This window comes from Athene noctua, chromosome 17 (assembly GCF_965140245.1).
Source record: "Athene noctua chromosome 17, bAthNoc1.hap1.1, whole genome shotgun sequence".
Lineage (NCBI taxonomy): Eukaryota > Metazoa > Chordata > Aves > Strigiformes > Strigidae > Athene > Athene noctua.
Genome location: NC_134053.1, coordinates 3790511 through 3815678, shown reverse-complemented (window position 1 = coordinate 3815678; position 25168 = coordinate 3790511). Strand labels below are relative to the sequence as shown.

The 25168-nt window shown below is 42.5% G+C and overlaps 1 protein-coding gene across 7 annotated transcripts in view; it reads left to right on the top strand.

The window, feature by feature from the left end:
* PITPNM2 (phosphatidylinositol transfer protein membrane associated 2) overlaps positions 1-25168 on the top strand; it is a 141618-nt gene that overhangs the window by 49871 nt on the left and 66579 nt on the right. For 6 of the 7 annotated variants that reach the window (XM_074921469.1, XM_074921468.1, XM_074921467.1 and 3 more), the window contains exon 3: positions 19760-19933. The exons of the other annotated variant lie outside the window; for it this stretch is intronic. In XM_074921469.1, the coding sequence (XP_074777570.1) occupies positions 19856-19933 (78 nt within the window). In that variant the 5' untranslated portion in view covers positions 19760-19855. The remainder of the gene's footprint in view (positions 1-19759; positions 19934-25168) is intronic. 7 annotated transcript variants of the gene reach the window in all.

The following is a 25168-nucleotide window of genomic DNA, read 5'->3' as shown; positions in this document are numbered from 1 at the left end:
CAGCAGAGATATTTCAGCTCTGCATACAGGATTAGTGGTGTCTTAAGGAAAAAAATGAGGCACCTTGTGCTCCAGCAAACTAGCAACTTGCCATTGACAAAAAAAGCATGTGATATTGTCTGGTTAATGGTTTTGTGTTAAACAAGGATTCTAATCTGGAAATGCTGTCAATCACCTTCACAGTTGAAGAGCTCTAAGTGGGTTGTGTTTGCTGTTACCATAACTTTGTACGTGCTCATCTGCCATGCCAGCTTAGAGAGCTTCTTCCAAAGCAATGTTCAGTACAGATGGCAGATACTGTAGGTGTCTTTGGGTGTAAGAACTGAACTCTGAAGGTATAAATGCATTTAGTTAACTAATCCCCTTCCACTTTGAGTAGGACTTTAAGTGATAATTTTAACATAGGTCCTAGGGCACCTCAAACCATAAACAAGTGTCTGATGTGGGATTTCAGCTGCCTTTTGATGTAAATACCATGCTTTGCAGTTCACTCTTCTTTTGGGTGGGGCCTTTAAAACCTCCACATGCTCCTTAGCTTTCTTCTTGGATGCTCCCCTTGCCCTTGGTCTGGCAGCGAGTCTGAAGTAAGAGGTGCTGGGCCACTTGGGGTGAAAGGTGCTAGAGGAGCACAGAAAACCATCCACTTTGTCCTTGTAATCTCCTCTTGTGCTGCACCCAGTGCATATTGGTTTGGGTGAAGAGAGAGGAAGAGCTTCTCCCAGGAGGCTTTCTGTAGCCATTCACAAGAATGCTCTTTGGGAACATCACCGGAGGTGTGGATAAAACTAGAGGTATTAATGCATGCTTTTACCACATCTTAGCAAACCATTTTCTCCAATACATGGGACAAGCTAACCCGGAGCTTCCAGAGAGACTAAAGGAATTTGTCCCTGAATCCCAAAGGAGCTCAGTGCTGGGAAGCGTTTGGGAGGCTGATACTGTTGTTTTGAAAATCTTCGAGGTGATTGCCAGGGAGACAATATGAGAAAATTACTTCCTTCTCCTTCAGATATGGTCAATTTGTAACTGTTTGGCTAATCTGATTATTTTATCTTGCCTGGGATGATAGATGGGATAGATAGCTGGGCTCTGTTTATTTGGGTCCTTTTGTGCTAAAGGAGCATGGCCTTATTTTGAAAGTGTAAGAAGTTTTACAGGAAAAAATACTGTAGAGAGGAAACTGTAGCTTTCTCTACTTTCCCCTGTGACAGGCTTTGAAAATTTGGTCATTATTCTGTAACACAATGTAGTTACAATCCTGTCTGTCAGCATGAAACTGGAAAGTATTTTCAGCTCAAAATAAACTCCACAAGGAGAATAGTTTCCATGTTATCCCCTATTCAGAGCAAAGCTACTGGGCTTTAGTCCTAAATAGGGATTCCAGCCAACTTTGGTGCTTTTAAGAAGCAGTAGTGGTTGTCCTAAATTTGACCACTAGCTTAACAAGTCTGCTTTTCTGCATTGCTCTTTGCATTGACCAAGTCAATGGAGGAAGTTTCACGTTGACTTCTCAGTGTTGCTGGTGCCTTCAGTTGCTTTGAGTGGTTTCAGTTGTGTAAAATGTAAGATGGAAAACTTTCCAAAATGTATGTATTGAGCCATCAGTTGACAAGTAATTTTCAAAGCTTTCCAGTGTCCTTTTTTCCTCTTTAGTCCTGCTGGGGGAAAAAAATGCATTAACCTGTGCTTGAAAAGGCAATGATTTACTTGATTTTGATACAGTTGGACCTATTTGTTTTGTAAATGGAAGATAATTCTAATGTATTCAGCAGTAAATCATCCTTGAAGCCAGCCTTCTGAACAGTGCTTGCTCCTGTTCTTTCTCCTGACGGGGCTATTGGGATCTTGTTGCTGAATTTGTAGAGGAGAGTTGCCAGTCTCCCTAGATTTTTTTTTCTCTTCTAATTTCAGTGATCAACAGGGATCGACTGCATCACTCATTTCAGATCCATTTTTAGAAGTAGCAATTCTGGTTAGTTTGAAACTTGGAAGTTTTCTCTCCCATTAGCTAATTATGACTATTATGCTCTATTGTCATTCAGGATATTTTTGAAAATTAAGGGTGCATAACAATGAAACTCATCAACGAGGCTCCCTGAGCCTATTGTGAGTCACCCTTGCTGATTTTAGTGACAAAAATAAGTTTTCTTTTACAACTGTTGGCTCCTGCAAGCCCCACAGTTACTCGGTGCAGGAGCAGGAACTGATTTGTGTTGGCTCATGCACGGGGCCAGGGAGGCATCTTACCCACATGTGGCTCCTGTCCAGCTGGTCAGCCAGCCTCTTGCCTCCCCACCTCTAGCCTAGGGCTAACTTGTTAAGTTTTTTACTAGCTTTTGAATGTTTTTGTTCTTTATCAATTTTATTAAAGCCGCTGAAGCTGAATAGTGCTGTTGTGAGGAAGGAGGGGAAGCTGCTGTTTGGCAAAAGTTTGTATTTTAGCAGAAGAACAGAGAGGATAAGGTCCTGGATTTACATAATTGTTTATGCTATTTTTAATTTTTTGTGTGGTTTCTGTCCTCTGGTCTATTGTCTGTAAAATTGCATTAAAAGGTGATGGTGAATGAGTGGCAGACTTGAGCAGAACAGACAGGCTGTGGTGTGCAGCGCTCATCTTCAGGAAAAAAGCAACTAGGAGACTGGTTAAGGACCTCTTCCTTTGTTAACCTCACACCTTCCCAAGAAGCACAATTTCAAATTACCTTTTTCTGCTTCTCCCTGCTTTGTTTTTGCAAGGAATTGCCTCCAACAGAAGTCAAGAGACATTGGCCAGCTTCTCTGATGTGAGCTGCCACCTCAGAGGAGCTGGGTGAGCTGACGGGCTGCCCTCACACCCAGAGTTCTTCAGTTCCTAAATGATGGTGCTCTGATTTGCTTTCCTTCTAGCTTCCTTGCTGTTCCTCAGGTAGCATTCCTGTTCTTTGTAGGAAATAGAGCTTTTTATCACATGTTATACTGAGACATAAGCCTGCCTCTAGCAGGTTGAGGCTTCCTGTATGGGCAGGTGTGATATAACTAATGGCTGGTGAGAGTTATGGGCATGCTTTGAAGCACTCGGACACCACACCAGATGAGATGGACCGTGGAGCTGATGCACGATGACAGTTTGACTTTTTTCCTAATCTCTCTTTAGGATTTCTTCATTCCATCATGGCTTGGTGCCCTGCTTGCACCTGGGAGTGTTGAATGTGTCTGTTGGGGGCAGTTGACTTCCAGAATTTGGAAACATCATAGTACTGTGCTGAAGAGAGGGGGAGAGGGATAAATATATTAGTAAATCACAGACGAAGCCATAAGGCATCAGTCTGGCATGAGCTTGGTTTGTATCTTAATTGCATGACAAAACTAAACACAGAAATTGTGCATCTGAGCAACTGACAATCTTTTAGAAGTAGCGTATGTAATAAAATAACTTTTAAAAAAAATTGTTAGCAGGGTGTCACTAAAAGTATAGATTGTTAGTGTTGCCACTGCTTATGCTTTGCTTTTCTTTCTTGTAGTTATCATGACTGGTATTTTTAGGGTAGCTTTGCAGCTTGTCTATTTTCTGCCAAATTGGCTAAAAATGTTGGTCTCACGTGACATGATAAATATTCTCTTGGAAACCGATGCTGTATATATCCTGAACTTCTCCTTCTGCTGATGTCTGGATTCGTTCCTTAAAACTGCAGCAGCAGGAGCTGGAGGAAAGGTGTCCCTTCTTATTAAAGCCTGTGCATATGGCTGTTACAGTCATAAGACTTGAATAGTCTTTGCAGATAAAGCTGATAGACTGGAATGTTTTTGTTTGCTTTAGCTTTTGGGTGGTATTAGCCTTAGTTGTAACCTTTTTCAGTTTCTGTTATCTTTTATATGGACTTCCTAGAGCTCTGATCCTGCAGTGAAATCCATGCAGATAGAGTCCTTCTGCACTGAGGTCTGAGGTCGCAGTAATGAGGCCAGACACCGAGCACGGGGCTGCTGCCGTACTGCTCTCCTGTGACATCTCTCCGCTTGGCAGTGCTCAGTCCTTCCTGCTGGAGTCGGAGGGCTTTTCTGTTTTTATTTATTTACTTATTTTAGGGTTGCCCTTACAGGAGCTTTTCTCTACTAATGTGTCTTCTGTCTGTTCATAAGACATCTAGGTCTTCATCTTCAGAGGTGTTGAGGACTGCATGTTGTTGGTGCCCTACTCCAGGACTTGTCCTGCCTGAGCTCCGACCTGTAGTAGCTATCTCATGGTCAGCCAGCCCTGCTCTGAGGTTTGTGGAGCCTCAGCACAGACTGAACATATTCACCCAGAACAATGCATTTCCTTGTGTCTTGCATCTGTGAAGACCTTGCTTAATGTGAAAACTCAACAGGGTAGTGAGAATCTGCTGGTGAAAGTAGAAATTGCTGTTCTTTTTTTCAATGACAGCCTCCAGTTCCAGGCAGCTGTGAGGTGCTACTGGGTAGTCCCTGGGTGGAAAAGGCATCATTTGTGTGCTCTTTCAGACAAGGTACAGCTCATGGGCTGGCCTTTCCCTTGTGCGTTTGGGCAGCATTGTGGAGGCAGACCTAGGGGTTTTCTACCTGGCCCTTGTGTATGTGCTGTTGCAGCTGATGTTGCTGGGAATGCTACATCAAAATACCATCTAGGACTTGTGAAAGACTAATGTACTATTTGTGTTATTGATTTCTGGACTTAGCTGTCATTCCGGATTTTAGCTTACTGATACAAGCAAAATAAAAGCAAACCTGTGGAAAAGCAGAAATTGAACTTTCAGGCTAATGAAGCTGTATTGTATCTGACAAATGGGTAGCTAATCTCCTGGAAAAGGGGGAGGGTTGACTTTTTAATGAGAAATTATTAGATGTTGAATAGCTGTTAAATTGCTGTATTAATAAAATGGACAATCCTCTCTAGCTTGTCTCCTTAAAGTATTTTATTAATTGAGAACCCCCTTTAATCCATTCTTCTAAAAATTAATTAACATTTTGAAAAACACTTCTTTGACTGTAGCAGCCTGATTCAGATTAAATTGGGGTTATGTCATGACTGCTTCCTTCATGTCCTTTAGCTGCAATTTATGAACTCTGTTGATAATACTAACTTCATATATAAGAGCTTAAAACTTCTAAGAAAAAGTCTAATGGGCTATCTTTTTTGTTGTAGCATTCTGAGTTGGCAGCAAATAGAAAAATAGAAATGAGATGAGAGAACAGGGTCTGATGCCTGGAGTGAGAACTTGGATATTTATTTTCAGTTCAGCTACTGATTTCTGATTTGACTGTGAGCCAGCATTTGCAGTGAATTTTGGACTAAACTATCCAAACTTAACTGTCCCTCAGACAGTTGCATTACCTGTAGAATGCAGGTACCTTTTATTGCTCAGAGTAATTATCCTTTTCTTCATGCCATGTTGTGACCAAAATTGAAATGTTCATGCTCTTTGGCTCCTCTACCTGCAAGGCACTGTTACAGGTTCTGGATGTGACAAAACCTCCAGCTTTTGGTGGTTTTGACTTTCCACTTGTCAGTTCCAGAGGCTTTTAGATGCTGTCATGCTTGGAGCAGATGTGGAGGGTGAGCAGTATCTCCTCTCATGGGCAGGTAGGTCTGGTGCTGTCTGTTAGGGGCCAGCATACATGTGTGCTCTTGATGTTCCCGTCTAAGAAAGTCCAGATCCTGAATCAGGTCACTGTTTACAAAGCAGATTTATGTCAGATATAAATACAGCTGTAATGCCCTTTAACGAAGGGCATGTGTGGCTCTTGCAAAGGCTGTGCAGCACTCCTGCTCACTGATAGCTAGCAGACAAAGCTGGAACAGAAAAGATGGAGAAATTCTCAAGGTTTAAAACAAGGGGCCAGACCAGAGCAAGAACTGTAAAGCCAGGACAGGAAACTGCACCACTCAGTCAAAGCCTTCAGAGCCATCCCTGAGATCTGAACTGATAGGATTTGACACTTTCTGTTCTGTGCTTTGCTTCCTCAGCTGTTGTCAGGCTGGAACAAGGCTTATGTCCTATGGTGCATCTAATGAAAAGGAAAATTTTGTGCTATAAACCTTTGTGGACTTGCTTTTCTAACACTTATAAAGGACACTTCAAAAAAGGTTACTCCAGATGCAATTTGGACATTTGGGAATGAAGAACAGAGAAGAAAAGTTTATTTGAATGGGCCTTGGAGGTCAGGAAACAGATTTAGTTCCTTTTGTTTTGCTTCTCATGAAATTGTTTTCTTTTGTCCCATGTGTGCAGAATGACACCTTGTTGTAGGACATCGTGATTGACTTGTGAAGTTTAATTTGTAGTTGGAGAAGACAGTTGAAATCCCATTTAATTTGAGGAATAAAACCACATGGAATTCTACCCAAGTCCTCAAGGAACATGAGAAATCTGCCCTTGGGAAAATTCTCTGCTTGTCTTGTTGGGATGAAACCACAATATGTGGTCTATAGCTGTTGAATGTTTTGTTACATTCAGAAATTCTCCATAGGAGAGAGTTGTTTATTGGAGAGGAGTCTGAGTGAAGCCAGATCTTGGCATTCTGAAACCAGTGGCGGGGGAGAGAGGCTATGGGAGGGCTTCAACAACAAAATAAAAGGCCAAAGGAATTGCTTCAGCATTTTGTCTTGTGGATTTGACAGCTGAAAAGTTAGTTTTGTGATTCCCAAGATACTAATGCTACTGTTGGGTTCAGAGCACAACTTTATTACATCTGATAATGTTATCCACAGCAAGGATTATTTGCACAGGCTTTGGGGGATACTGCTTTAAGTGAGGGTTTGAGTGTCTTTTGATCTTTACTATTTCTTTTCTTGTCTTGCAGAAGCAGTCAGGAGCTCTGTAGCCCTTATAGAAGAGGGAGGGATGAGTGTTTGGTTGTGGTTGTGCTTATCCCAGGTGTCATGAAGCCACATGTGGTGGCAGGCTGCCTGGGTGGCTCTGCTAGTCTGCATTTAAATTACTGCATCAAGCAAATCTGGATCTACTCAGACTTAAAACAGAAAAGTTCGTGAAGCTTCTAGGTGCTTTCCTGCAGGAGCAGGGCATGTCTGCGTGCTATGGGAGATGGGATGGGATGTGGGCAGAGAACCTCTGGGTTCTTGGAGTAATTAATTAACTGTGATCTCATTTCCAGCAATTATTTTATTTTCTGTAGAAGTTACTGATAGCTTCAAAGGCAGTTGTTAAGAAGAAAAAAAAAACCCAAACCTTTTGCGTTTTATTCTTGCAGAATTGGGCTAGTTATCAGGGAAACTGAGCTTACTTGAGCTACACCACTCCTTACTTGGGAGTTGGACCTCAGTTTCCCTGCAAATGAGGGATAATGATAGTTGGCCTAGGTCCTGAGGCCAGGGCAGAGCTTTAATGCATTTATCAAGTAGCTTTGAGATGGCTGCAAGAACAGCTGGGCACCAGCCAGGCACTACTGCTGTTGTAGATCTAGAGCAGCCACTCTGCTGTGCATGTGCTTATTCAGGTTGGGTGACTCAGTCAAATAGTGTTGTTTCCTCTTTTCTTGCCAGTAGCTGCATTTGTCTCCTTAGGCACTGCTCCTGTCCTTGGCTTGAGGCGAATTAATCATTTGTTATTATTTTTTTTGGAGTCTGCCCTTATGGGACTCATGGGTTTCTGACGGAGGGTGTCCAGCCTGGCTGGAGGTGCTCATGTTCCTTCCACAATGCCATTTTCTTTCCCCATTTCATGACATCTTGTTTCACAACCAGTCTGCAAAGTGTTGGAAATGGTAATTGAATTGCATGTCAGGAAAACCAAATAAATGCAAGACTATACAGCTGGCCCTGAGTTTAATCTAGAGAAGGGTTTATAAGTATTGTGTAGAAACTCGCTGTACTTTATGTTCAGAAAAGCTTGTACAGGAGTTATATATACAAAGATGCAGCTAGTTTCCCTCCTGGGAGCGACAGTGTCACTCTCTGGTTTAATCAGCCTCCTCTAGTCCAATTCTGTCTCAGCACCTGGGTGTTTTATTATGATTGACTTTACTGCAGGTGTCCTCTGCCTTGAGGTTCGTGAAGGTTTCTCTGCGTTGTGGGAAATACGAAGATGGATGACTGTGGCAGGAACTGTTGGGAAGGTGGCTGGTACATTCACAGAAGGAATTGAAGAGGTGATTAAAAAAAGAAAAAAAAATAGCAAGAAGGTGAAACCAGATGTGTATGTGTATGGTTTTTTGTTTGATTGTTTTCTTTTTTTAAAACAGCACTTTAAATGCTTTGCAGGTATCTGTTGTGGATTCTTTTTAAAATTCACTTCTCATGTTTGTTTGCATTGAAGGTACAGACAGAATTTGACTTTTATTTTACCTTTTAATATCATATGGCAGGGCATCCTAGGTTTTGTGTCTTTTGTCTTTCTAGCCTGTATCTAACTGCAAAATATATGTTCAATTTGCCTCCTACATCGTGTCTATATAACAGACTGTCCACTTCTATTTCTTTGCCATGAAAACTTGGTTATTTAGGGGGAAAAAGAAAGGCATCAATAAATAGCATGGTTTTTTTCTCAAGTTTCTAGCTAAACTAGTAGATCAAGATCTTATGGGAGTTTTGGAGGTTACCATGGGCATTCTGATGTCTCAGGCAGATTCCATTTTAAGTCCACTCTGTAATCATAAGGTTTTGATTGAGCATGGTCTGATGGATTAATCCATGTGACTTTCTCCTTCCTGAGTTCTGGATTCAGTTTCCAGCTTTGGCTGTATTTTAAGTGATCATAGTTTGTTCCCAGGAAGTTTTTTTGGGGGATGTGTGTGGGAAGATGTTGGATTCTCCCAAGGAAGGTGGGAGTTGGGGATGTGGAATAACACTTGGCAGTGTCCCTGGGTTTCTCATTGCCTGAACTGGCCATGACATCCTGCTTTGGAAGAAGCATGTGAGGTGCCCCCCAGCTGCAAAGGGGCTCTTTAACCTGCTGCAGAGAAGTACAAGTTGGAGCTTCGGTCCTTCATCTTGCTTCAGAGCTTCTTATCCCACCAAGCACAGGGGTCACAGCAGCTTCCAGGATGATGGTGCTGGTCTGGGGCTTGTCACCCCTGGGGATGACTGGGCAATAGCATAGAAAAACGTTGGCAGCCAGCAGTGCTTCAGCAATGAGTCACCACGTTGTTAGAGGGAGAATTGCCACCAGGAATTGTCTTTGTCATTATACAAACTCTGTGGGAAACGTGCCGGGATGTATATCCCTCCTGAATGCGTAATGGAAAAATAACTCTTCTAGCATTGGGGTTTGGCTGCTTGGACCAGTCTTGGGTCTGAATAGTTAGATGAAGCAATATTGTATAGTTCTTGGGGAAAGTTGCCCTCTTTCAGAGCTTTAAAACCACTTCAGCCTCAGTTGTCTTGCACATGTGTATTCTCCAGTGGGAAGGCAGAGGCAGATGTTAGCCTCCTCCGGGCAGGGCTTTCCCCTACTTCCAGAAGGCTCCTGATTTAATCCTGAACGGTGTCTCCTCTTCCAGCAGCACATGGCAATGTTTCTGTCCTTGGTCAGAACTGCCATGACTCCATTTGGTCCATAACACTAGCAACTCAATGGTGTTTCTTCTTCCTTGAATACAATTCATCAGGTCCTGGAAGAACCTGCAAAGATCCCGAGTTTTGCGGAGGTGAAGTTGTGGCCCCGGTGCCGCAGCTGGATCTGGGGCAACGTGAAGGGCCCGGTCCCATCAGCAGTGCCAGCCCCACGGTGGCTCCCCATGGAGGAACCTGGAGTTACCTGTCCCGTGGCCATTAAGCTGGGAACTCTTGAAGTGACTTAAAGCAGAAACCTTCCCCTTCTTTAGACTTCTTAACAAGTTGAGGGGTAAGCAACAGAAATCACCCAGTGATGTGTTACCCAGACCAAAGAAGAAACTCCACCGGTCTGGCATGTAGTTCAGTTTGGCCTCCTCTGCCTCTAGCTTGCAATCTGCTTAGCTGAAAACAGCCTGGAAACCTATAAATTATGTAGGTGTTGTTAGAGGCTGGGGGTTCCATGTTGTGGTTAGCATTAAGGATGATTTGCAAAAGCAGTAAGATCTGATGGTTTAAAAATGCTACATCACTCTGTATGTGGGATGTGGAATGGTAGAGGGGAAGAAATAACACCAGCTCAAAATGTGCTGAATAATGAACTGAAAATGGTTATTGATTATCTTGTGCACTTTCATTATCCTGCTGCAGTCTGAGAGCAGCTAGCGATTCTTTTTTCTTTATTAAAAAAAAACCCCAAAACTTTCAAAGGCACTTATGAAATATTTAGTGTAATTATTTGCAAGATCAAAACTCCAAAGAAATTACGCAGACACAGAAACCTTGTTAATCCGTTGATTTTATGGATGAAAGACACAAAAGAAACATAAAACATTTACTGCTCTTGTGCAAAATGGCCTCTTACTTTCAATCTCAATTGCACCACTATTCATCAGCCTTCACTGCTGTGTTTGTCTTGCTTACCATGCAAGAATTTTAGGTGTCATTACAAGTTTCTGATGGAGTAGGACTTACTTTATCCCTATTTTGCCTTTAGGCAAGGCAAATCTCAGCCTAATGAAAGCAGTGTGAATTATTATGGTGCTATAACACTGACTTTGCAAGCGTACAGTGTTTTCCTCCATGAAACAGTCTTTTTAAACCAGCTATGAATGTTCATTCCCTTTTCTGCATGATATTTGCATAAGTGAGGTAGTAAAATGTTCTCTCCATCTAGGCTGTAACTACTGAAAAAGTGGAGTAGCTGTTGATGTCTCCTTTCAGTAGGGAGTTAGAGGAAGCAGTCCAGAGTCTGTCCAATGTTGACTCAAATCCCAAAATAGCATTTTTGTGTCTCAGAAACAGGTTTAGTGGATCTGCAAGTATTTGGAGATAAAAATTCAAAATAACCTTGAGAAATAGTCTAAAATGGGCTATAATTTGGAAGAGATGAGTGCAAAGGCCCACGAAAAAGCTGTAAAACGGGGAATGACTGGTGTGTTGCCATTTGGTGGGAGGTGAGATAAGGCTGCAGTGGGTTTTGGACTGAGTGGCTGTGAACTGCCTTATGCATTTGGCAAATATCTTGCAAAAGTATATGAACAACAGTCATAGGAAGGACGTGAAGTTACTCTTCTCATTCTTTAGGACTGCTGTGGCTCACACCAGTCTTAGAGGTGGGGATCGGTGGGAGAAGGGGTGAAGAAGAAAAACAAGGGAGAGAGGCGTCACATGTGTCTTTGAACATGGAAAAGAGGAATTGTGGAAGAAAATAGTTAATGAACCATTTGCTGCCTCTCCTGAGATTAGCACAAGACAGGAACTTGAACTGTAGAGTGGATAATTGTGGTTAGACAGCAAAAAAGCCTTTTATGTCTGTGAACAATCTGGAGACTCTGAGATTCCTTTGTTCTGCAGCTTGGTTTTCTTTATTCCAAAATTTTTCTTTTAAAAAAGATAAATAGTCCTGTTTCTGAGCAGTTTTTAGCTCTAAGGCCCTTTATCTTCAAAGCAAGTCGAAGCATGGTAGGTCAGGGCTGCGTTTGTGCTCAGCTGGGTGCCTGAGGACCCTCTGGGTGAGCTGGTCACCAGTGGTTTGCAGAGCTCTTGCACCTCAGCCTTGCTGCTCTCAAAATTTCTCACCCTCACTTTCTTATTTTCATCCTTAGTGACTGGTAAAATTAAAGAGTGGGTGCCCTCGTGACTTCCTGCTTTTGTCATTGTAATAAAAATGAAAAAAAAAAAAAATGGGGGATGTTGGGTAGTTTTAATGCCATTTCCAGTGCAGCAACTAATGGAGAGAAAGGGAAGAGGGGTGGTATGGATGCTGTCTTCAGTTAGATAGGTGAGGTCCTTACTGGATTCTGGTTCATCCTTGGTCTTTCTCCCATGCCTTGCTGCTGCCAGCATTTTTGCTGGGTTTGTTGTTGACTTTTTACTGCTGAATACAAGTGAAGCCTTGACCAACCAGTGGGTTCTGCACCAAGCTCACTTCTGCTCACTCTCCTCCTGAATTCCATCAGGAAGAGAGATTGTAGCATTCAGAGATGTGAAGTGTAATGCAATAGCCTCCCAGGGGGGCTACCTTGGAAATTAGATATGTTTGGTTTGGGTTTTTTTGGTTTTGTGTTTGTTGTTTGGCTTAGCTTTTTTTTTTAAACTTGGCCAGCACCCCCATCTGCCTGCCACTGCTGCCTGTGGGGTGTGCAGGCTTCTGTGTGGCAGTGGCCTTCAGCTAATGGAAGTGCCACAAATGAAAAGATGAATACTGTCCATTGCTCTATGCCTGCAGCATTGCATAGATTTTTCTTTACAGTACTTTACTCAGCTGCCAGCAATTTTCAGCCTGCTTTCAGCCAACATGCTGCGCTTACCACATTGTCAATGCTGTTTTTATTTTTGTTTCCCTGTGTGTGTATATATAAGTATGTCTATATATATATGTGCCTATATATAAAATATATATTACACATGTATATGTATTTATATGCGCGTGTGTAATGTCTGCCTATTTTCAGTCTGTAGTGCTGAGAGACTTGGACTAAGAGCAACCTGTTAGAAGCAGAGTCTGCCCAGTTCCTGTAGCTCAGCTGAGCAGAGGTGCCTGGCTCTGGGGCGAGGCCACAGGACGCTGGGTTTTGTGGCTGCTCTGTTCGTGCAGACTACTTGGAAACTTTTAACCTTTAATTTCAGATGTGTTCTTTTTAATATTCAGCTTTATCCCCAGCATCAGCAAAAGGATTAGAGGCTAGTTTGTCTTTCCCTCTGAACTCATCAGCGACTTCAGTGTGCATATTAGTTCTTTTAATGGCTTCTTTATTAGTTCATTATTGCATAACCTCCAGGCATGGCAGGACTTGAAACATTAATTTTCCAGCCAAAGTTCAGCTGACAGACTTCACCTGGTCCCCTTGAAGTCAGCGTGTGAATAGAGGGCTGGCTTGCTTTGCACTGCAGCATCACTTCCAAAGCAGAAGGGAGTAAAGTTTTCCTCTCCCCATACATTAAAGGAGTAATAGGAATGGAAACTATGAAGAAACAGTACAATATCCTGAAATATTTAAGGAGGAAAGGGGTGGGGGGTGTGCATGCTTTGTTGTGGTGATACTTTTTTTTTTTTTTTCTTTTCCCTTTTGTTGCTTCAAGCTAGTATTTGGCTGCCCAGTGAACTATAACAAGATTTAATAGCTCCAGTGTTAGCTATATTGCATTTGGACTGATTCCATCCTTCTGTTGTAATAAACGTCTGCTTTACAATAAGCTCTTAAATTCTATAAGTGACGTCAAATTGTATCTAATAATGGAAAAAAGATCAAATACTGTAAATGCGACTTGTTCGCTCTGTGTCTGTCTTATCAAGCAAGTGTTTTATCTTCAGCCCGTTGCAGTGCTATCTGCATTTGAAATATCTTTTGAGTCTGCCCCAAGGTTTACACCTGAGGGAAATTGTTTTCTATTCGTGCTTGCATTTTTCTCTTCCACCCCTGCTTCCTTTTTCCCTGATCGTGTTGTAGGCTGTGGCCAGACCCAGCGGAGGCAGGCACAGGGAGCTCCCCCAGCTCAGCTGCCAACCTTGGCCATGCTTGGCACTGGCAGGACCGTATTGTGGTTTTGCAATGTGTGGAAATGTTCATTAGCCACTGAGTCACTGTCAGATGTGATCTAAACTCAGTTGCGAAACTTGGATGTGTAAGCATCTGCATAAAAATTTTCTCTTTGTAAAAGGTGTAACAGATTAGATGTATGATTAAGATGTGTGATCACACAGAACGTGACTTACTGACATAGTAGCCTTTAAGCAGTGAGCGTGTGAACTGTGCACTTTTAAGGAGATTTAACTTTTGATTACTTTCTTTTTTTCCCCAAGGCCTAATGAGTTTTTAAATCCGCTTAGCTGTCAGTCAGCAGGTACAACCCACACTACGAAAACTGAAAACGGCTGATTTTAAAAAGCTCATTCCGTCTCTTTAGTTTATCACACATGCATGTGTGTGTGAGGGAGAGAGAGGATTTTGAGCGTAGTGTTGAGTGTTACACCAAATAATGGTAGCCACAAAACTACTAAATAGAAATGTTGGGGTTTTTTAACCTTTTGATGTGAACATTGCTTGAAACAGTTCCAATGGACAGATTACTGTGGTGGGGTCGGGAGAGGAATGGAGAGAAGGGAATGGTGAAATACAAGCACTCGATATTTGTCTGCTTGGAAAAGCTTCATAAATTGCCTTTTCCTTTTGACCTTTACATAGTGCTAGTCATTCATGTGATCTGAGGAGACAGTTGTGCTCCGGACGACATTGCGCTAAGCGTCATTCATTCACAAAACATGAAGTTCCTCACTGTCCTGCAGTGCTCCCTGATGAGATGGCAGTGGGACGTGGGCAGGACAATTACGAAGCCGTGCTGGTCCGTGGGACGGATCACAGGCTGCGTGTGCTCAGCCCTTGCCAAGGGTCAGGTAGCCAAGGCTGGCGAGCAAGGGCTGAGGGGGTTTGACAACAGTGTTTTGCAGATGCTGATGGAAATCTTCTCCTTAGAGGCAGGAGCACCATGGACAAACGGGATTAGAGTGACAGATAAAGGGAATGGCCTTTGCAGCAATGACATTCTGGATAGATAAAGCTGAGCAAGGCTGCTTTTGGGCCAGGAGGGAGAGTGCTGCATTAATCAAGGTGTGAATGTTGAGGCTGCCTTCAAAAAATGCTGAGTTAGGTCCTAGGAATCTGTTTCACGTTTATGCTGCTTCTTATAACGGCATAAATAAATCCAAGTGCAATATGTATTCAGTGCTTTCAGTCATGGGAGGGCACTGTATACTCCTGCAGGGAACTATGCCGGAGAGAGAAGGTAGCCAGGCTGCTAAGCCTGGTGTGGCTTCCCAAAGTCCAAGTGTTTGATACACTTGGGGCCAATGCTAACATCTCTTTGCTATTGCTTTCTTCAAGGAGGCATCTTCTTGGAGGATAAAGGAGATGTAGAGAATCCAAAGAAAGTCTTTAGGGAGGTAGGTGAGGTCTCCAGGTAATGCCTTTGCTCATACTCTTGTCATTAAATGTTTGGCTTGATTCTTACAGTCGTATTTGTTAATTATCTTTCATTTCTCATTTATGTGAAAATATTGCAAGGAGAATCGTTCAGTAGCCGAGTCAAGGTATTGATCTTTAGCTCACAAGTGTGATCTTTCATAGGAGAAATTTTTCTCAACTTCAAAAGGCAGCACAGCCCTGAACAGACAGTGGTTGATTAGAACGTGAGACCTGGGGCTGGTACCTGCCTCTGCTACTGGCTGCTCTGCAGCCCTCTGTGATGGGTTTTTCTTTCCTAGGGTGAGTCTTTTAACATTATTGTAGTGTAAAATGAACCTCCTGTGTGAGGCTAGAAAAAGCTCATAATAGTTGCTCTCTGAGTCTAGGTCTCTTTATTCCCTGTTGAAAATGGGAAATAGCAGCCCTGGTGGGGTGGGTTGTTGCTGCCATGATGTAGTTCATTGCAGTCCTAAAAAGCCTGTGCTCAGCAGCCTGGATCCAGAAAACATGAGCTGGTCAAAAATTAATTGTTGAGGTGACAGCTAGAAAAGCACAGCTGGGAACAGGGCAGTTACAGCCCTTATGTAGCCGGAATCCACTGGTGTGAGTAGTTCTCCTGCACTGGACCCAACCGACATGTTGAGGAACCAGGATTTTTGCTGGAATACTTGGTTTCCATACCCTTCAGGGCCAGCCTGTGAAGTCTGGCCAGGATTTGGCCTCCAGGACTCCAGTAGCACAGTTTAAACACCCTTTATGCACTAACTCTTATTCCTTAATTACAAGCTGTCAGCTGTGATCAGTCCTCTGCTACCTTGTTTGGTAACAGGGCAGCTGGTCCCGATGCTCCTGAAGTGACAACCCCACACGCCAAGTTCATGGGCTAAATGGAGAGATTTTGCTGGGTCTCTTGATCGTTCAGCTTCTGCAGATCCCGATAGTCCTCCCTAGTTTAAAGAAAGGGCAGTTCCTTAAAAAGTTTGTTATTGTTTCAAGGGAAGCCGTTAAAATCAGAAGTAAATGCAGCTCAGTGTGCATTAGCCTTCAGACAGCCTGAAGCAGTAGCTCAGAGGTGGACCTGACTCATCACAGCAGGATATTGACTCTGGAGCGTAATTATGATTCTTTGAGAACATGATTTTAAAATAATTGAGGTATAAAATTATGCGCCTGGCTTTCACAGTTACTACAGCTCTGTGTATAAATTGAATAACGGCCTGTACAAATGTGCCACTTGGCTAGAGCAGAAATAGCAGTGAGTCTGGAAATGTCCTGCGTCACCGTTGTTTTCCTCTTGCTGAGAGAAGCTGGCTGCAAGCTGAGTTTTGCAAACAGCCTTGGGCTGCCACTGGTCCCGGTTGTGTGGCTGCAGTGGTTTGGCAAAGCCATAGAAAGGCCAGCTTGGTGCTCAGTGGCTGGACAACCGAAATCCAGCCTTTCATCAAAACGCTGGCTGCTTGCTAGTCCCGGCACATTGAGCATCTCCATTCAACCACCTCTGGCTGCTTGTAGCAACGGGCTGGATGCGGGCAAGTGCCAGGGACACAGCTGGTGTTTTGACACCCTTTTTCCAAAGCTGTGTTGTGGCTCCCTTGCTTCCAGAAGGGCTTTCTCTTCTCTCTGCAGCAGCCTGCAGACAAACTTCTGTGTTTTGTTTGAGCAATTCAGTAAGCAGTCTTGGTGAGCTTTGCTTCTCTATGAAGTCCCAAGACTTTAGAAGGAGGCCGCTGCCCTCAGTGAGTTGTCTGAAAGTGCAATTTTGTCACCTCTGTCCCACCTGGCATGGTGTTCCCCAAGATGTGATTCTGTTTATTTTTGATGGTTTGCCATTTGAGCTCTGCTGCTCTTAGAAGGGTTAGGGCAGGTTATTTTCAGCTCAAAGGCAGCCCAAGCTGCAAACTTACCTTGATAATTTTTTCTTTAATTAGTCTAACTTTACCTTTTTTTTTTTTTTTAAAAAAAAAAAACCCACCCTATTCAGGTTTTTTCTCTTTGTGATTCCTTCAGGGTCAGGCTGCTGGTTCCAGGTGCCTTTTCCTGCTGGCCCCCTCAGTTTGAGGTTGCAATTTGTTCCTGCTATTGCCCAGTGTGTTTCAGGGGTTGTTTTCTACCCAGCTTTTGGGGACTGGTTGCAGTAGCTGGACTGGGCAGCTGCTGGAGGAGTTTCTGGGAGCATCACCTTTCCAACAGGCACGGGATCAGGACCTGCTACTCCCTGGAGACCTGCAGGCTGAGCCAAAACACTGCTTTTAAACCTTGACTTCAGAGAAGTAGAAACCTGAAGGAGAACTTTACAGCCAAACCTCAGTTCTTGTAAAAGCCCAGCAGGAACATGGACCAGGAGCTGCTGCTGTGGCCAGACATGCTCCACACCCCAGCCACTGCTGGTGGCTGCTGCTGTGCCTGCTTGGGGCTGAAATGGTTGGGATTTTTAGTCTGTAATAAAATAAACCCTCTTGTGTCTTGGCCATCTGAATTATTACCTGCCTGGCACTTCATTATAAACACATTTTTTCCATCTTGGTACTGGTTTCCTGCCATTTTATTGCTTTTAAGGTTCTATTTTTTGTTTTATTCATCTCTTCCAATCGATAGAAATATCCTGACTTTAGCAAGCAGCAGACGTGACTGATATCCTTATGGTGGGAGCAGAATCGCTTTCAGAGCATTTGGGGAATGGGGGGGAGGGGGGGAGCTTTTAAATCTGATTTTCAAAGATTTCTAAAGCATAACGAACTGCTCCAGACATGCGGCTGAGTCTCCCACTCCAAGAGTTGGTATGGTAGCATTATACCAATGCAGATCTGGGGCCAGTGTTTGAGATCCATCCTCTGGTGGTTACTGTTGTTCTTTGCCATGACACTAATTAAAAACCACCTACTGAGATTATCTCCACCTGTTCTGGAGGATTAGTTTGATGGAGGAAATCCTACATGTGCATGTGGATGCACACACTTCTGTGCATAGGCGTGGCAGTTGGGAAGGACAGTCTTCCCAGAATTATTCTCTACAGGCTTTGCTACGGCAAGGTTGTGGGTTTTTTCCATTTTATTCTCCCCCTGCCCTGGTTGCTCTGACAGCAATAAAATGAAACAGAGAATTTAATTTGAAAATAAATTGTTTAGATGATGCAGCACCAGACGGATAGTTATTCCGGAAGGGTCAGTCCAGAATGGATTGGCTTTACTGCCAAATTAGAAATACAGCAATTGAACGAAAGCAAACTAGCAGCACAGTGGCACGGGGGCCGTGTGCCCAGGTCGAGCAAAGCCTTTGGCTGGGATGTGGTGAGCAGTGAGCTTATATAAACTCGGCAGTGGGTCAGCTTTGGTGCAAGATGGAGATGTTGTGGTGGCCTTGGAGTGCTACGCAGATTAAAAATCAGTAGGCTTGGATTATAAACACTGAATTTTGTCCCTGGTTGCTCTGTGACCATAGGCATGTGTTTTAATTTCTCTAAACCTTGTCAAAGGTCGGTGAAGTGCTGTGCAAATACTGAGTAGGGCTGAGACCTGTTGCTAGGGGTGTGATTTCCTGGTTCCCAGACCATGGCTTAATCCACTAAGTAAATTGGTTGGTTTTATTCTGGTGTGTTGTATGTGTGTCGTGTGTGTGTGTGTATCCCCCATAGGGTTTGGGGTTGTTTTCACTCCAGCAGCTGCAGACTTCCAATAAACAGGCACAGCAGAAAGGTTGGTTTTGGTGATGAGAAGGAAGGAGGCAAGTGCTTTGTGTGCTTTGTGTGCTGGGAGAGTGGTCATTAGATCCTGCTGAGGCTGATTTGGCCTGATAGCGGACAGCTTCACCTCTTGTGTCCTCTCTTCAAGCTTGTGAACCTCTTGTGTCCTCCTCAGCAACAATTTTTTTTTTTTTTTTCCTCTTCTCCCCCCCACCTCTTCCATACATGATTCTATTGTCTTTATCCACAGTCCGTAGGGAGTCTTAAGACTATTTGAAGAGTTACTGCTTTAAGCCTTGGTGTAGTAGATGCTGTATTCCCTGTATTCTTAAGTAATAATTCCATTAAATTGCCTCAAGAGGTGGGGTATGATGGGATTTTTTTATGTTGCAGTTTATCTTTGACTGTATTCTTACGCAGCAGGAGTGTAAAAATGAGTCTGGCATCAACATAAGTGGCAGGAGGATTTTGCCTGTAGACTGCTTCAGAGTTGAAAGAGAAGGGATCCTACAAGACAGTAATACAGAGTGAAGCAGGGAAGAAAAGTACATTTCTGCTGTCTTTATTGTTAGAATCCAAATGACTTTCTTCATCATAGTGTTACGGAGGGCCAAGGAAGTCTAATTATTGCTTTTTCTTGCTGCTGAATGGATGTGAGAGGATAAAACCTGATACCTTTGAGTGGATGCATCTCTGGTGTGTTGCTGACACTGGAGAGATACTTTATTGTCTGGCAACAGAAGGTCTGCCTATTCATTTTGAGCTTTTGTCACATCTCCTCCATGGAGATGTTATTGCATATGAAAGTCTGATTGATATGGTGGCAAAGGTCAGGAGGGTAATAGCTTTGATGGTACCCCTGAAGCAAATAAAAATTCTTCTGTAAGATTCTTTTCAGTTTGATACCAAGGGTCTGGTAGTACTCCAGGGGATTCTTGTCTCAGCTATTAAGCTTACAGCTATTACAAAAATTATTGTTTGTCTGGGTTTGGTTTTGGTTTTTTGTTTTTTTTTTTTTTTTTTTCTAATAGGATGTTCTGCAGTGAGAATGGAAAATAACTGCTTTTCTCTTTCTTTTTTTTTTTTTTTTTTTCCCCTTTCACTCTGTTTCAGGGATCCTCAATGTGTTTGCTTGCCATTATTTAAGGAGCCTTTACTAAAAGCTTCTGGATTGTATTTCTGAGCGGACAAAAGATTTTTGTATTCAAAATGCTCATAAAGGAATATCGTATTCCTCTTCCGATGAGTGTGGAAGAATATCGAATCGCACAGCTCTACATGATACAGGTCAGTAACGTTTCAGCAGATGAGTGCAGGCTAACACAGGCCTTCATGTGGAAGAGTGGAGTGTTGCTAGAGAATTAGATGTTTTACATTTGAGGTTTGCTGTATGCTTATAAGGAAGCAGTGGAGGAAAAGTAATAAAATGTTCAGTTTATGACTTGCCTCTGCTTGTCCTTACGTTAAGAGAACGTCTGTTTTGACCTACCTGGGGAAACAATGGCTCATGGATAGGCTATTCCTATGGAAAGAAGCACTGAGCCCAAGTGTGTGGGTACCTACCTGGAAGTGATTAAACTGTAGGGCTTAAGCAGCCACTGCTTCCCAGTTGGGACTGGTTGTGCCGATTCCAGCTGCAAACCAAAGGCTTGTGCTCTTTTTGTTGGGAAGAAACAGCCTAGTATAAATTTGAGAGGGTAAATCAAAGGCATAACTTTGAATTTGGGGGGGGGAATCTAGATGTAATATTTCTTTGCTTATGTACCACTATGAAACAGATACTAATCAGTTTAGGCATAAAACTTAGATTCTTTTTAATACGCTTCTGAACACTGATGGGAATTTTTGTTGAATTCCCTGTCTTCAATAAAGCAGTTAATTAAAATGTTGGTTTTTTGTAGCTCAAATCCTCTGTGCCCATATTCTCCCAGTGTTTGAAATCCAACCAGGAGCATTTTTTAAAGGAAATGAGTCTGAAGTGTTATTTCATTGTGCTGTACTTTAAATAAAATTTAATTTTGCTCCTCCAGCAAAACACACATCTAGTACTGAGTTTGCAGTAGAACTCTGCTTTCTGTGGCAGGATGAAGTGATGCTAGAGAAATCTGCTTTGGAATAAAGCCTAAAATGAATTAAGGGGAAAAAAAAAGAAAGAAAAAAAAAGAAAGAAAAAAAAAGAAAGAAAAAAAAAAAAGAACCAAAACCCCCAAAATGAAAGCAAAATCACAACTCCCCCATTTCTCCTCCGACCATCTAACTGTGTTCCTTGAAGGACTCATGCACTTGGACTTGACTTAAAACAGTGTATGGTGTATATTTTCCAGTAATAAGTCTAATTCCTTTTTCTGACACAAATGTATAATCTTTGTGTGTTTAAATATTAGTGTAAATGAGTAAACATTTTTCTTAGGTGGCTTCACTTTTGTGTCTTTTCCTGTCACTGTAGCTGCTTTGAATATTGTAATTATTTTGTTAGAATTTTTTCTTCTAAATTTGGTTCAGCTGTTTTGAATAAAGAGCTGGTTGATGGCAGTGTATTAGCTATGCAGAACTTGTCAGTGAGCAGCAGAGCATACAGGAGAATGATCTGATTAAGAAGGAGGAGCCCACCTGATTTAATGGAGGATGAATCATTATCTGGGGAGTGTTTGTGGTGGCCTCCTGCAAGATGTGGAGGGCTTGGTTAGGGGACTGAATTTGCTGTTCACTTTCAGAAGTTAAAATACTTTTATTTCATTAATGCAGAACACTGAATTCCACTCTGTTCACTTGACAGTGATTTTGGCTGTATCTTAATGTCAATGACTTGATAAACCATCGGGGTTTCATGCAAGGGGAACTTCACTGGCCCAGGAAACTACTTAAGAAACTACTAATTGCCATCCAGCCCTCCTTCAGACCTGCTCTAATTTTCGAGGGCATTGATATGCAGCAAAGTAAGGTTTCCTCTTAGATCAGGTGCAGTAGTTGGTGTCACGTCAGGTCTCTGATCTCTGTCCGCTTACCTAGGGGTAAGCTGGAAACACTGCATGTAGCCCAAGATCCCAGTGAGCCAGAGAGGTGCATGAACAGCAAGTGACTTTACTGTGTTATGTGTACTACAAGAGGAAAAGTTAGCTGTGCTTTTTATTGAAGATACTAGTCTCAGCTCAAATTTGAAAAAAATTGAATAATAAACCCTGAAAACCCACTTAGGGTAGAATGTGGAGTTTATATTCTGTTTCTCAGTGTTTTGTAGCGATCTGCTTCAACTCTCCCTGAAATTGTGGAAAGGTTCCTGGCTGACTTCGATGGGAGCTTTTCCTAGACTATGATATCAAATGTCCTTTTTCATCAGTTTGATTTAAAAGTGGAGGTTTTGTCTTTGAAACAGGCACAGGGAAGAGAGCAGTGGGGAGCATGACTTCCATTCTTTTCAGAGAATGAAAAAGTGCTTCATGTCTGTCTTTCTATTTTTCCTCTGAAATGCGTAAGGAGGCCACAGGAGAAGCAAGTTCTGTATGTTGAACCCCCTTAGGAGAACAAGCTGAATAAAACAGCAGTGTAGAGGCATTTCTTAGAAATCTGTGGCTGAAACGTAGAACAGAATGATTTAAAGTAGTTCCCGGGGAGAGGAGCAATTCTTAAAAGCAAAAGGTTCATTTCAAAGACATTTGTTGTGTACAGTGTGGTGTCATCATTGCTGGAGACACCAGTCAGCTTGGTCCCGTAAGAAGCAGTTTTCCAACAGTGTAAGAGGAGATGCCACAATTATTCCTCAAGGGTTTTAGAGAGATTTAAGCATGTACTTGAAGTTGATCACTCATTTAACTTCACCCTCATGAGTGAAGATCTCCCTTAAACTCCAAACCAGTTGGTATAAAGTTGCTCTTTTAAGAGCAATCGAATAATTTTTCCTAGATTTCATCATCCTCCAAAGGAAAGTTTTTTTTTTCCAAAAGGACTTTCTCACCTGAGGTATGAAGCAACTGGCTCGTGCAGTTGCTCTGGGAACCCTTCCTGTGGAAGTAGTACCTCAAAGCCATGTGGGCAGGGTTGTTCAGATTCAAGCTCTAGTACTGCAGTCACTTTTCAATTTAACTGTGCCAATGTATTGGTTTTTGCTTTGCAGTGGAAGGTCTTTTCATCTCCTTTCATGGGAGAACAGACCCCCCCTTCATCTTAACAAAAATTTCCATCAGATTTGATGTAAGCAGCGTCACGCCCAAGCAGCAAAGGATCTTTCCATTAAACTGGTACAGGCTGTACTTGTTTACTGGATGGGAGAATTAAAATTGTGCACTATATAATCCAGCATCCCTGTTGGTTCTCTGCGCCACTAGGCAGGTGAGACATACAATAAATCATTGTGTGCGTGCCCATGTTGCTCTGTAATTCCTCTTAAAGTTCTGCAGGCTGGTGTAGAAAGCTGTGAAAACTGAGGTGACTGGCCTGCTGCTTTGCTTTCTAATTTTTTTATTATTTTTTTTTTTTTAAATTGAGGGTGAGGGAAGGGGGGCAACGAGTCTCTTAAGTGTTGCTTTCTGTTAGCCTCTGAAATATTATCTACAGAGACAGTGGTTTCAGTACTTTAAGTAGCACTTAAATTCTTCCATAAATAAGTTAATTTTACATTACGGCGAAGGGCTTAATGTACCCTTGACTTGCTTGAAGCCTAGCAGATCGGAACTGAATTGTTTTTCTCTATTAAATTTTAGACTACCAATATCCATATTTTCATGGGAAACCTCTCACGCAGTGTTGTCAGTGTCTTCGGGTTGGGAGCCCTTGCTGCAGGAGCCACAGAACAGTTAGGTCTTAGCTTTTCCATATGCACAAGGGGGTTTTTGCATCATTGCTGAGCTTTTGTCTGTTTTGCTATCCCAATTAAAACATACTCATTTTGATATCTGAGCTTGGAACCAGTGATTTTTCTTTCCTTCTGTAACCTGGTTTTATTCTGGTGCATAAAACAGGCAAATATTTCAAAACTGTGAAATCATTCTTTGTAGCTCTTTCCTCTTTTCGAGACAATAGTTTTGTAGTGTAACTTTTTCCTAAAATCTGTACACACATTTAAAAACCTGTCCAGCTTCCAAGGGTTGAGAGATCTTTAGATAAACTCAACCTTGAGAGCTTCCTGTAGGACTGGGAGAGCTGCAGTTTGATCTGGGAAAGCTGCAGGTTTCTATCCTAACATAAGCAGAAAGCAGCTAGAGGTGGGCGCTGAAATGAGCTTCCTGAAGCACAAACTGTTTAAGGAGGGAACATCTGTAAGCATCTCTAGGGATTTCTTTCTTCCCGCAGAAATGCTGAACCAAGGACTGTCCTGGATGTCTCCTCTAACTCTGCACATCATATCAAGGGCACGTGCAATATTTCTGTCTCTGTGAGGACTTTGAAACCTGTTGGGCAGAAAGAATAGAACCATTCTGGTTTATACGTTAGCTAGATCTTATTAAAGGGTCTCTTAATTCTTCCTCTTCTAAGTGTCCTTCATATTTGTGTCTCAACAGCTATCCTTTCCTGTAACATTTGCTTCCTTTTCTTGTGTGTTTAGGGAACCTACCTTTTTGTATGGCTCCCCCTCACCACAGAAACAACACACACTTTAATGTTAAGTCTCTATCTCATAAAAGCATGTATTCCAAGATCTGAATGCGTTTGTCAGAAAGATCAGTATGTTATTAACCAAAGGTCAGTCCATTTATCATTTTAATACCATTCATTACTGCAGTTCCATATGCCATGAGATTCCGAGAGACCGTTGCCCTTCTGACCCTTACATAAGACAAGAGAATTCCTCTTGTTATTAAATCTTATTTTTACATCAGGGTGCATAGTTTACTTTCTCTGCTGTAAGTCAGTCCTTGTTTTCTCCATGCAGTTTTCTCTGAGTACTTGTGACCTTCCTCCAAAGATAGTGTACTTTAAAAAGATTTTTCTGGATCTGGTCATTGTCTTTTGAGGATGAGACTTATTTTAAGATGCTGCATCATCCTTATAAGCTAATAGCATTAATACTTTTTAATTCAGCACTTTGAAGGTCCATGAGTGGGGAAGGACTCTGGCCCCTGTTTGAGGCAATCTGTTGAAGATGACCCATCTGCTCAGCACTGTCTGTTGAACTAGGGCAGGATCTTGGGAATCGAGGGCACTTCTCATCTTTTAACATGAGCATCTCTTCTGTAGTCCCTCAGGGCTTTGCGTTTATTGCCTTCCCTGAAATATCAGAGTGTGTTTCCAAGCATCTGTAGTGTGCTGTACTTACCTGTCATGACTGCTGATGGAACACCCTGAGTCACTTCCCTTCTTTCCAAAGGATAATGATTTGTCCGTCATCTCAGTCTCCAGACCCCTGTGCTGTTCTGTTTCCTCCTTTGTGTTTGTGTAGATCTCAGGTAGCACCTTTGAGAACAGACTTTAAAAACGTGCTTGGTGGTGGTAATTCTTGAGGCTGTGTCCTTATATCTGGGTGCAAAAGTCGTGTCCCTTAAACTGTTAGCTACACTTGGCAATTGCCAGCAGGCTCAGCAGATGGTG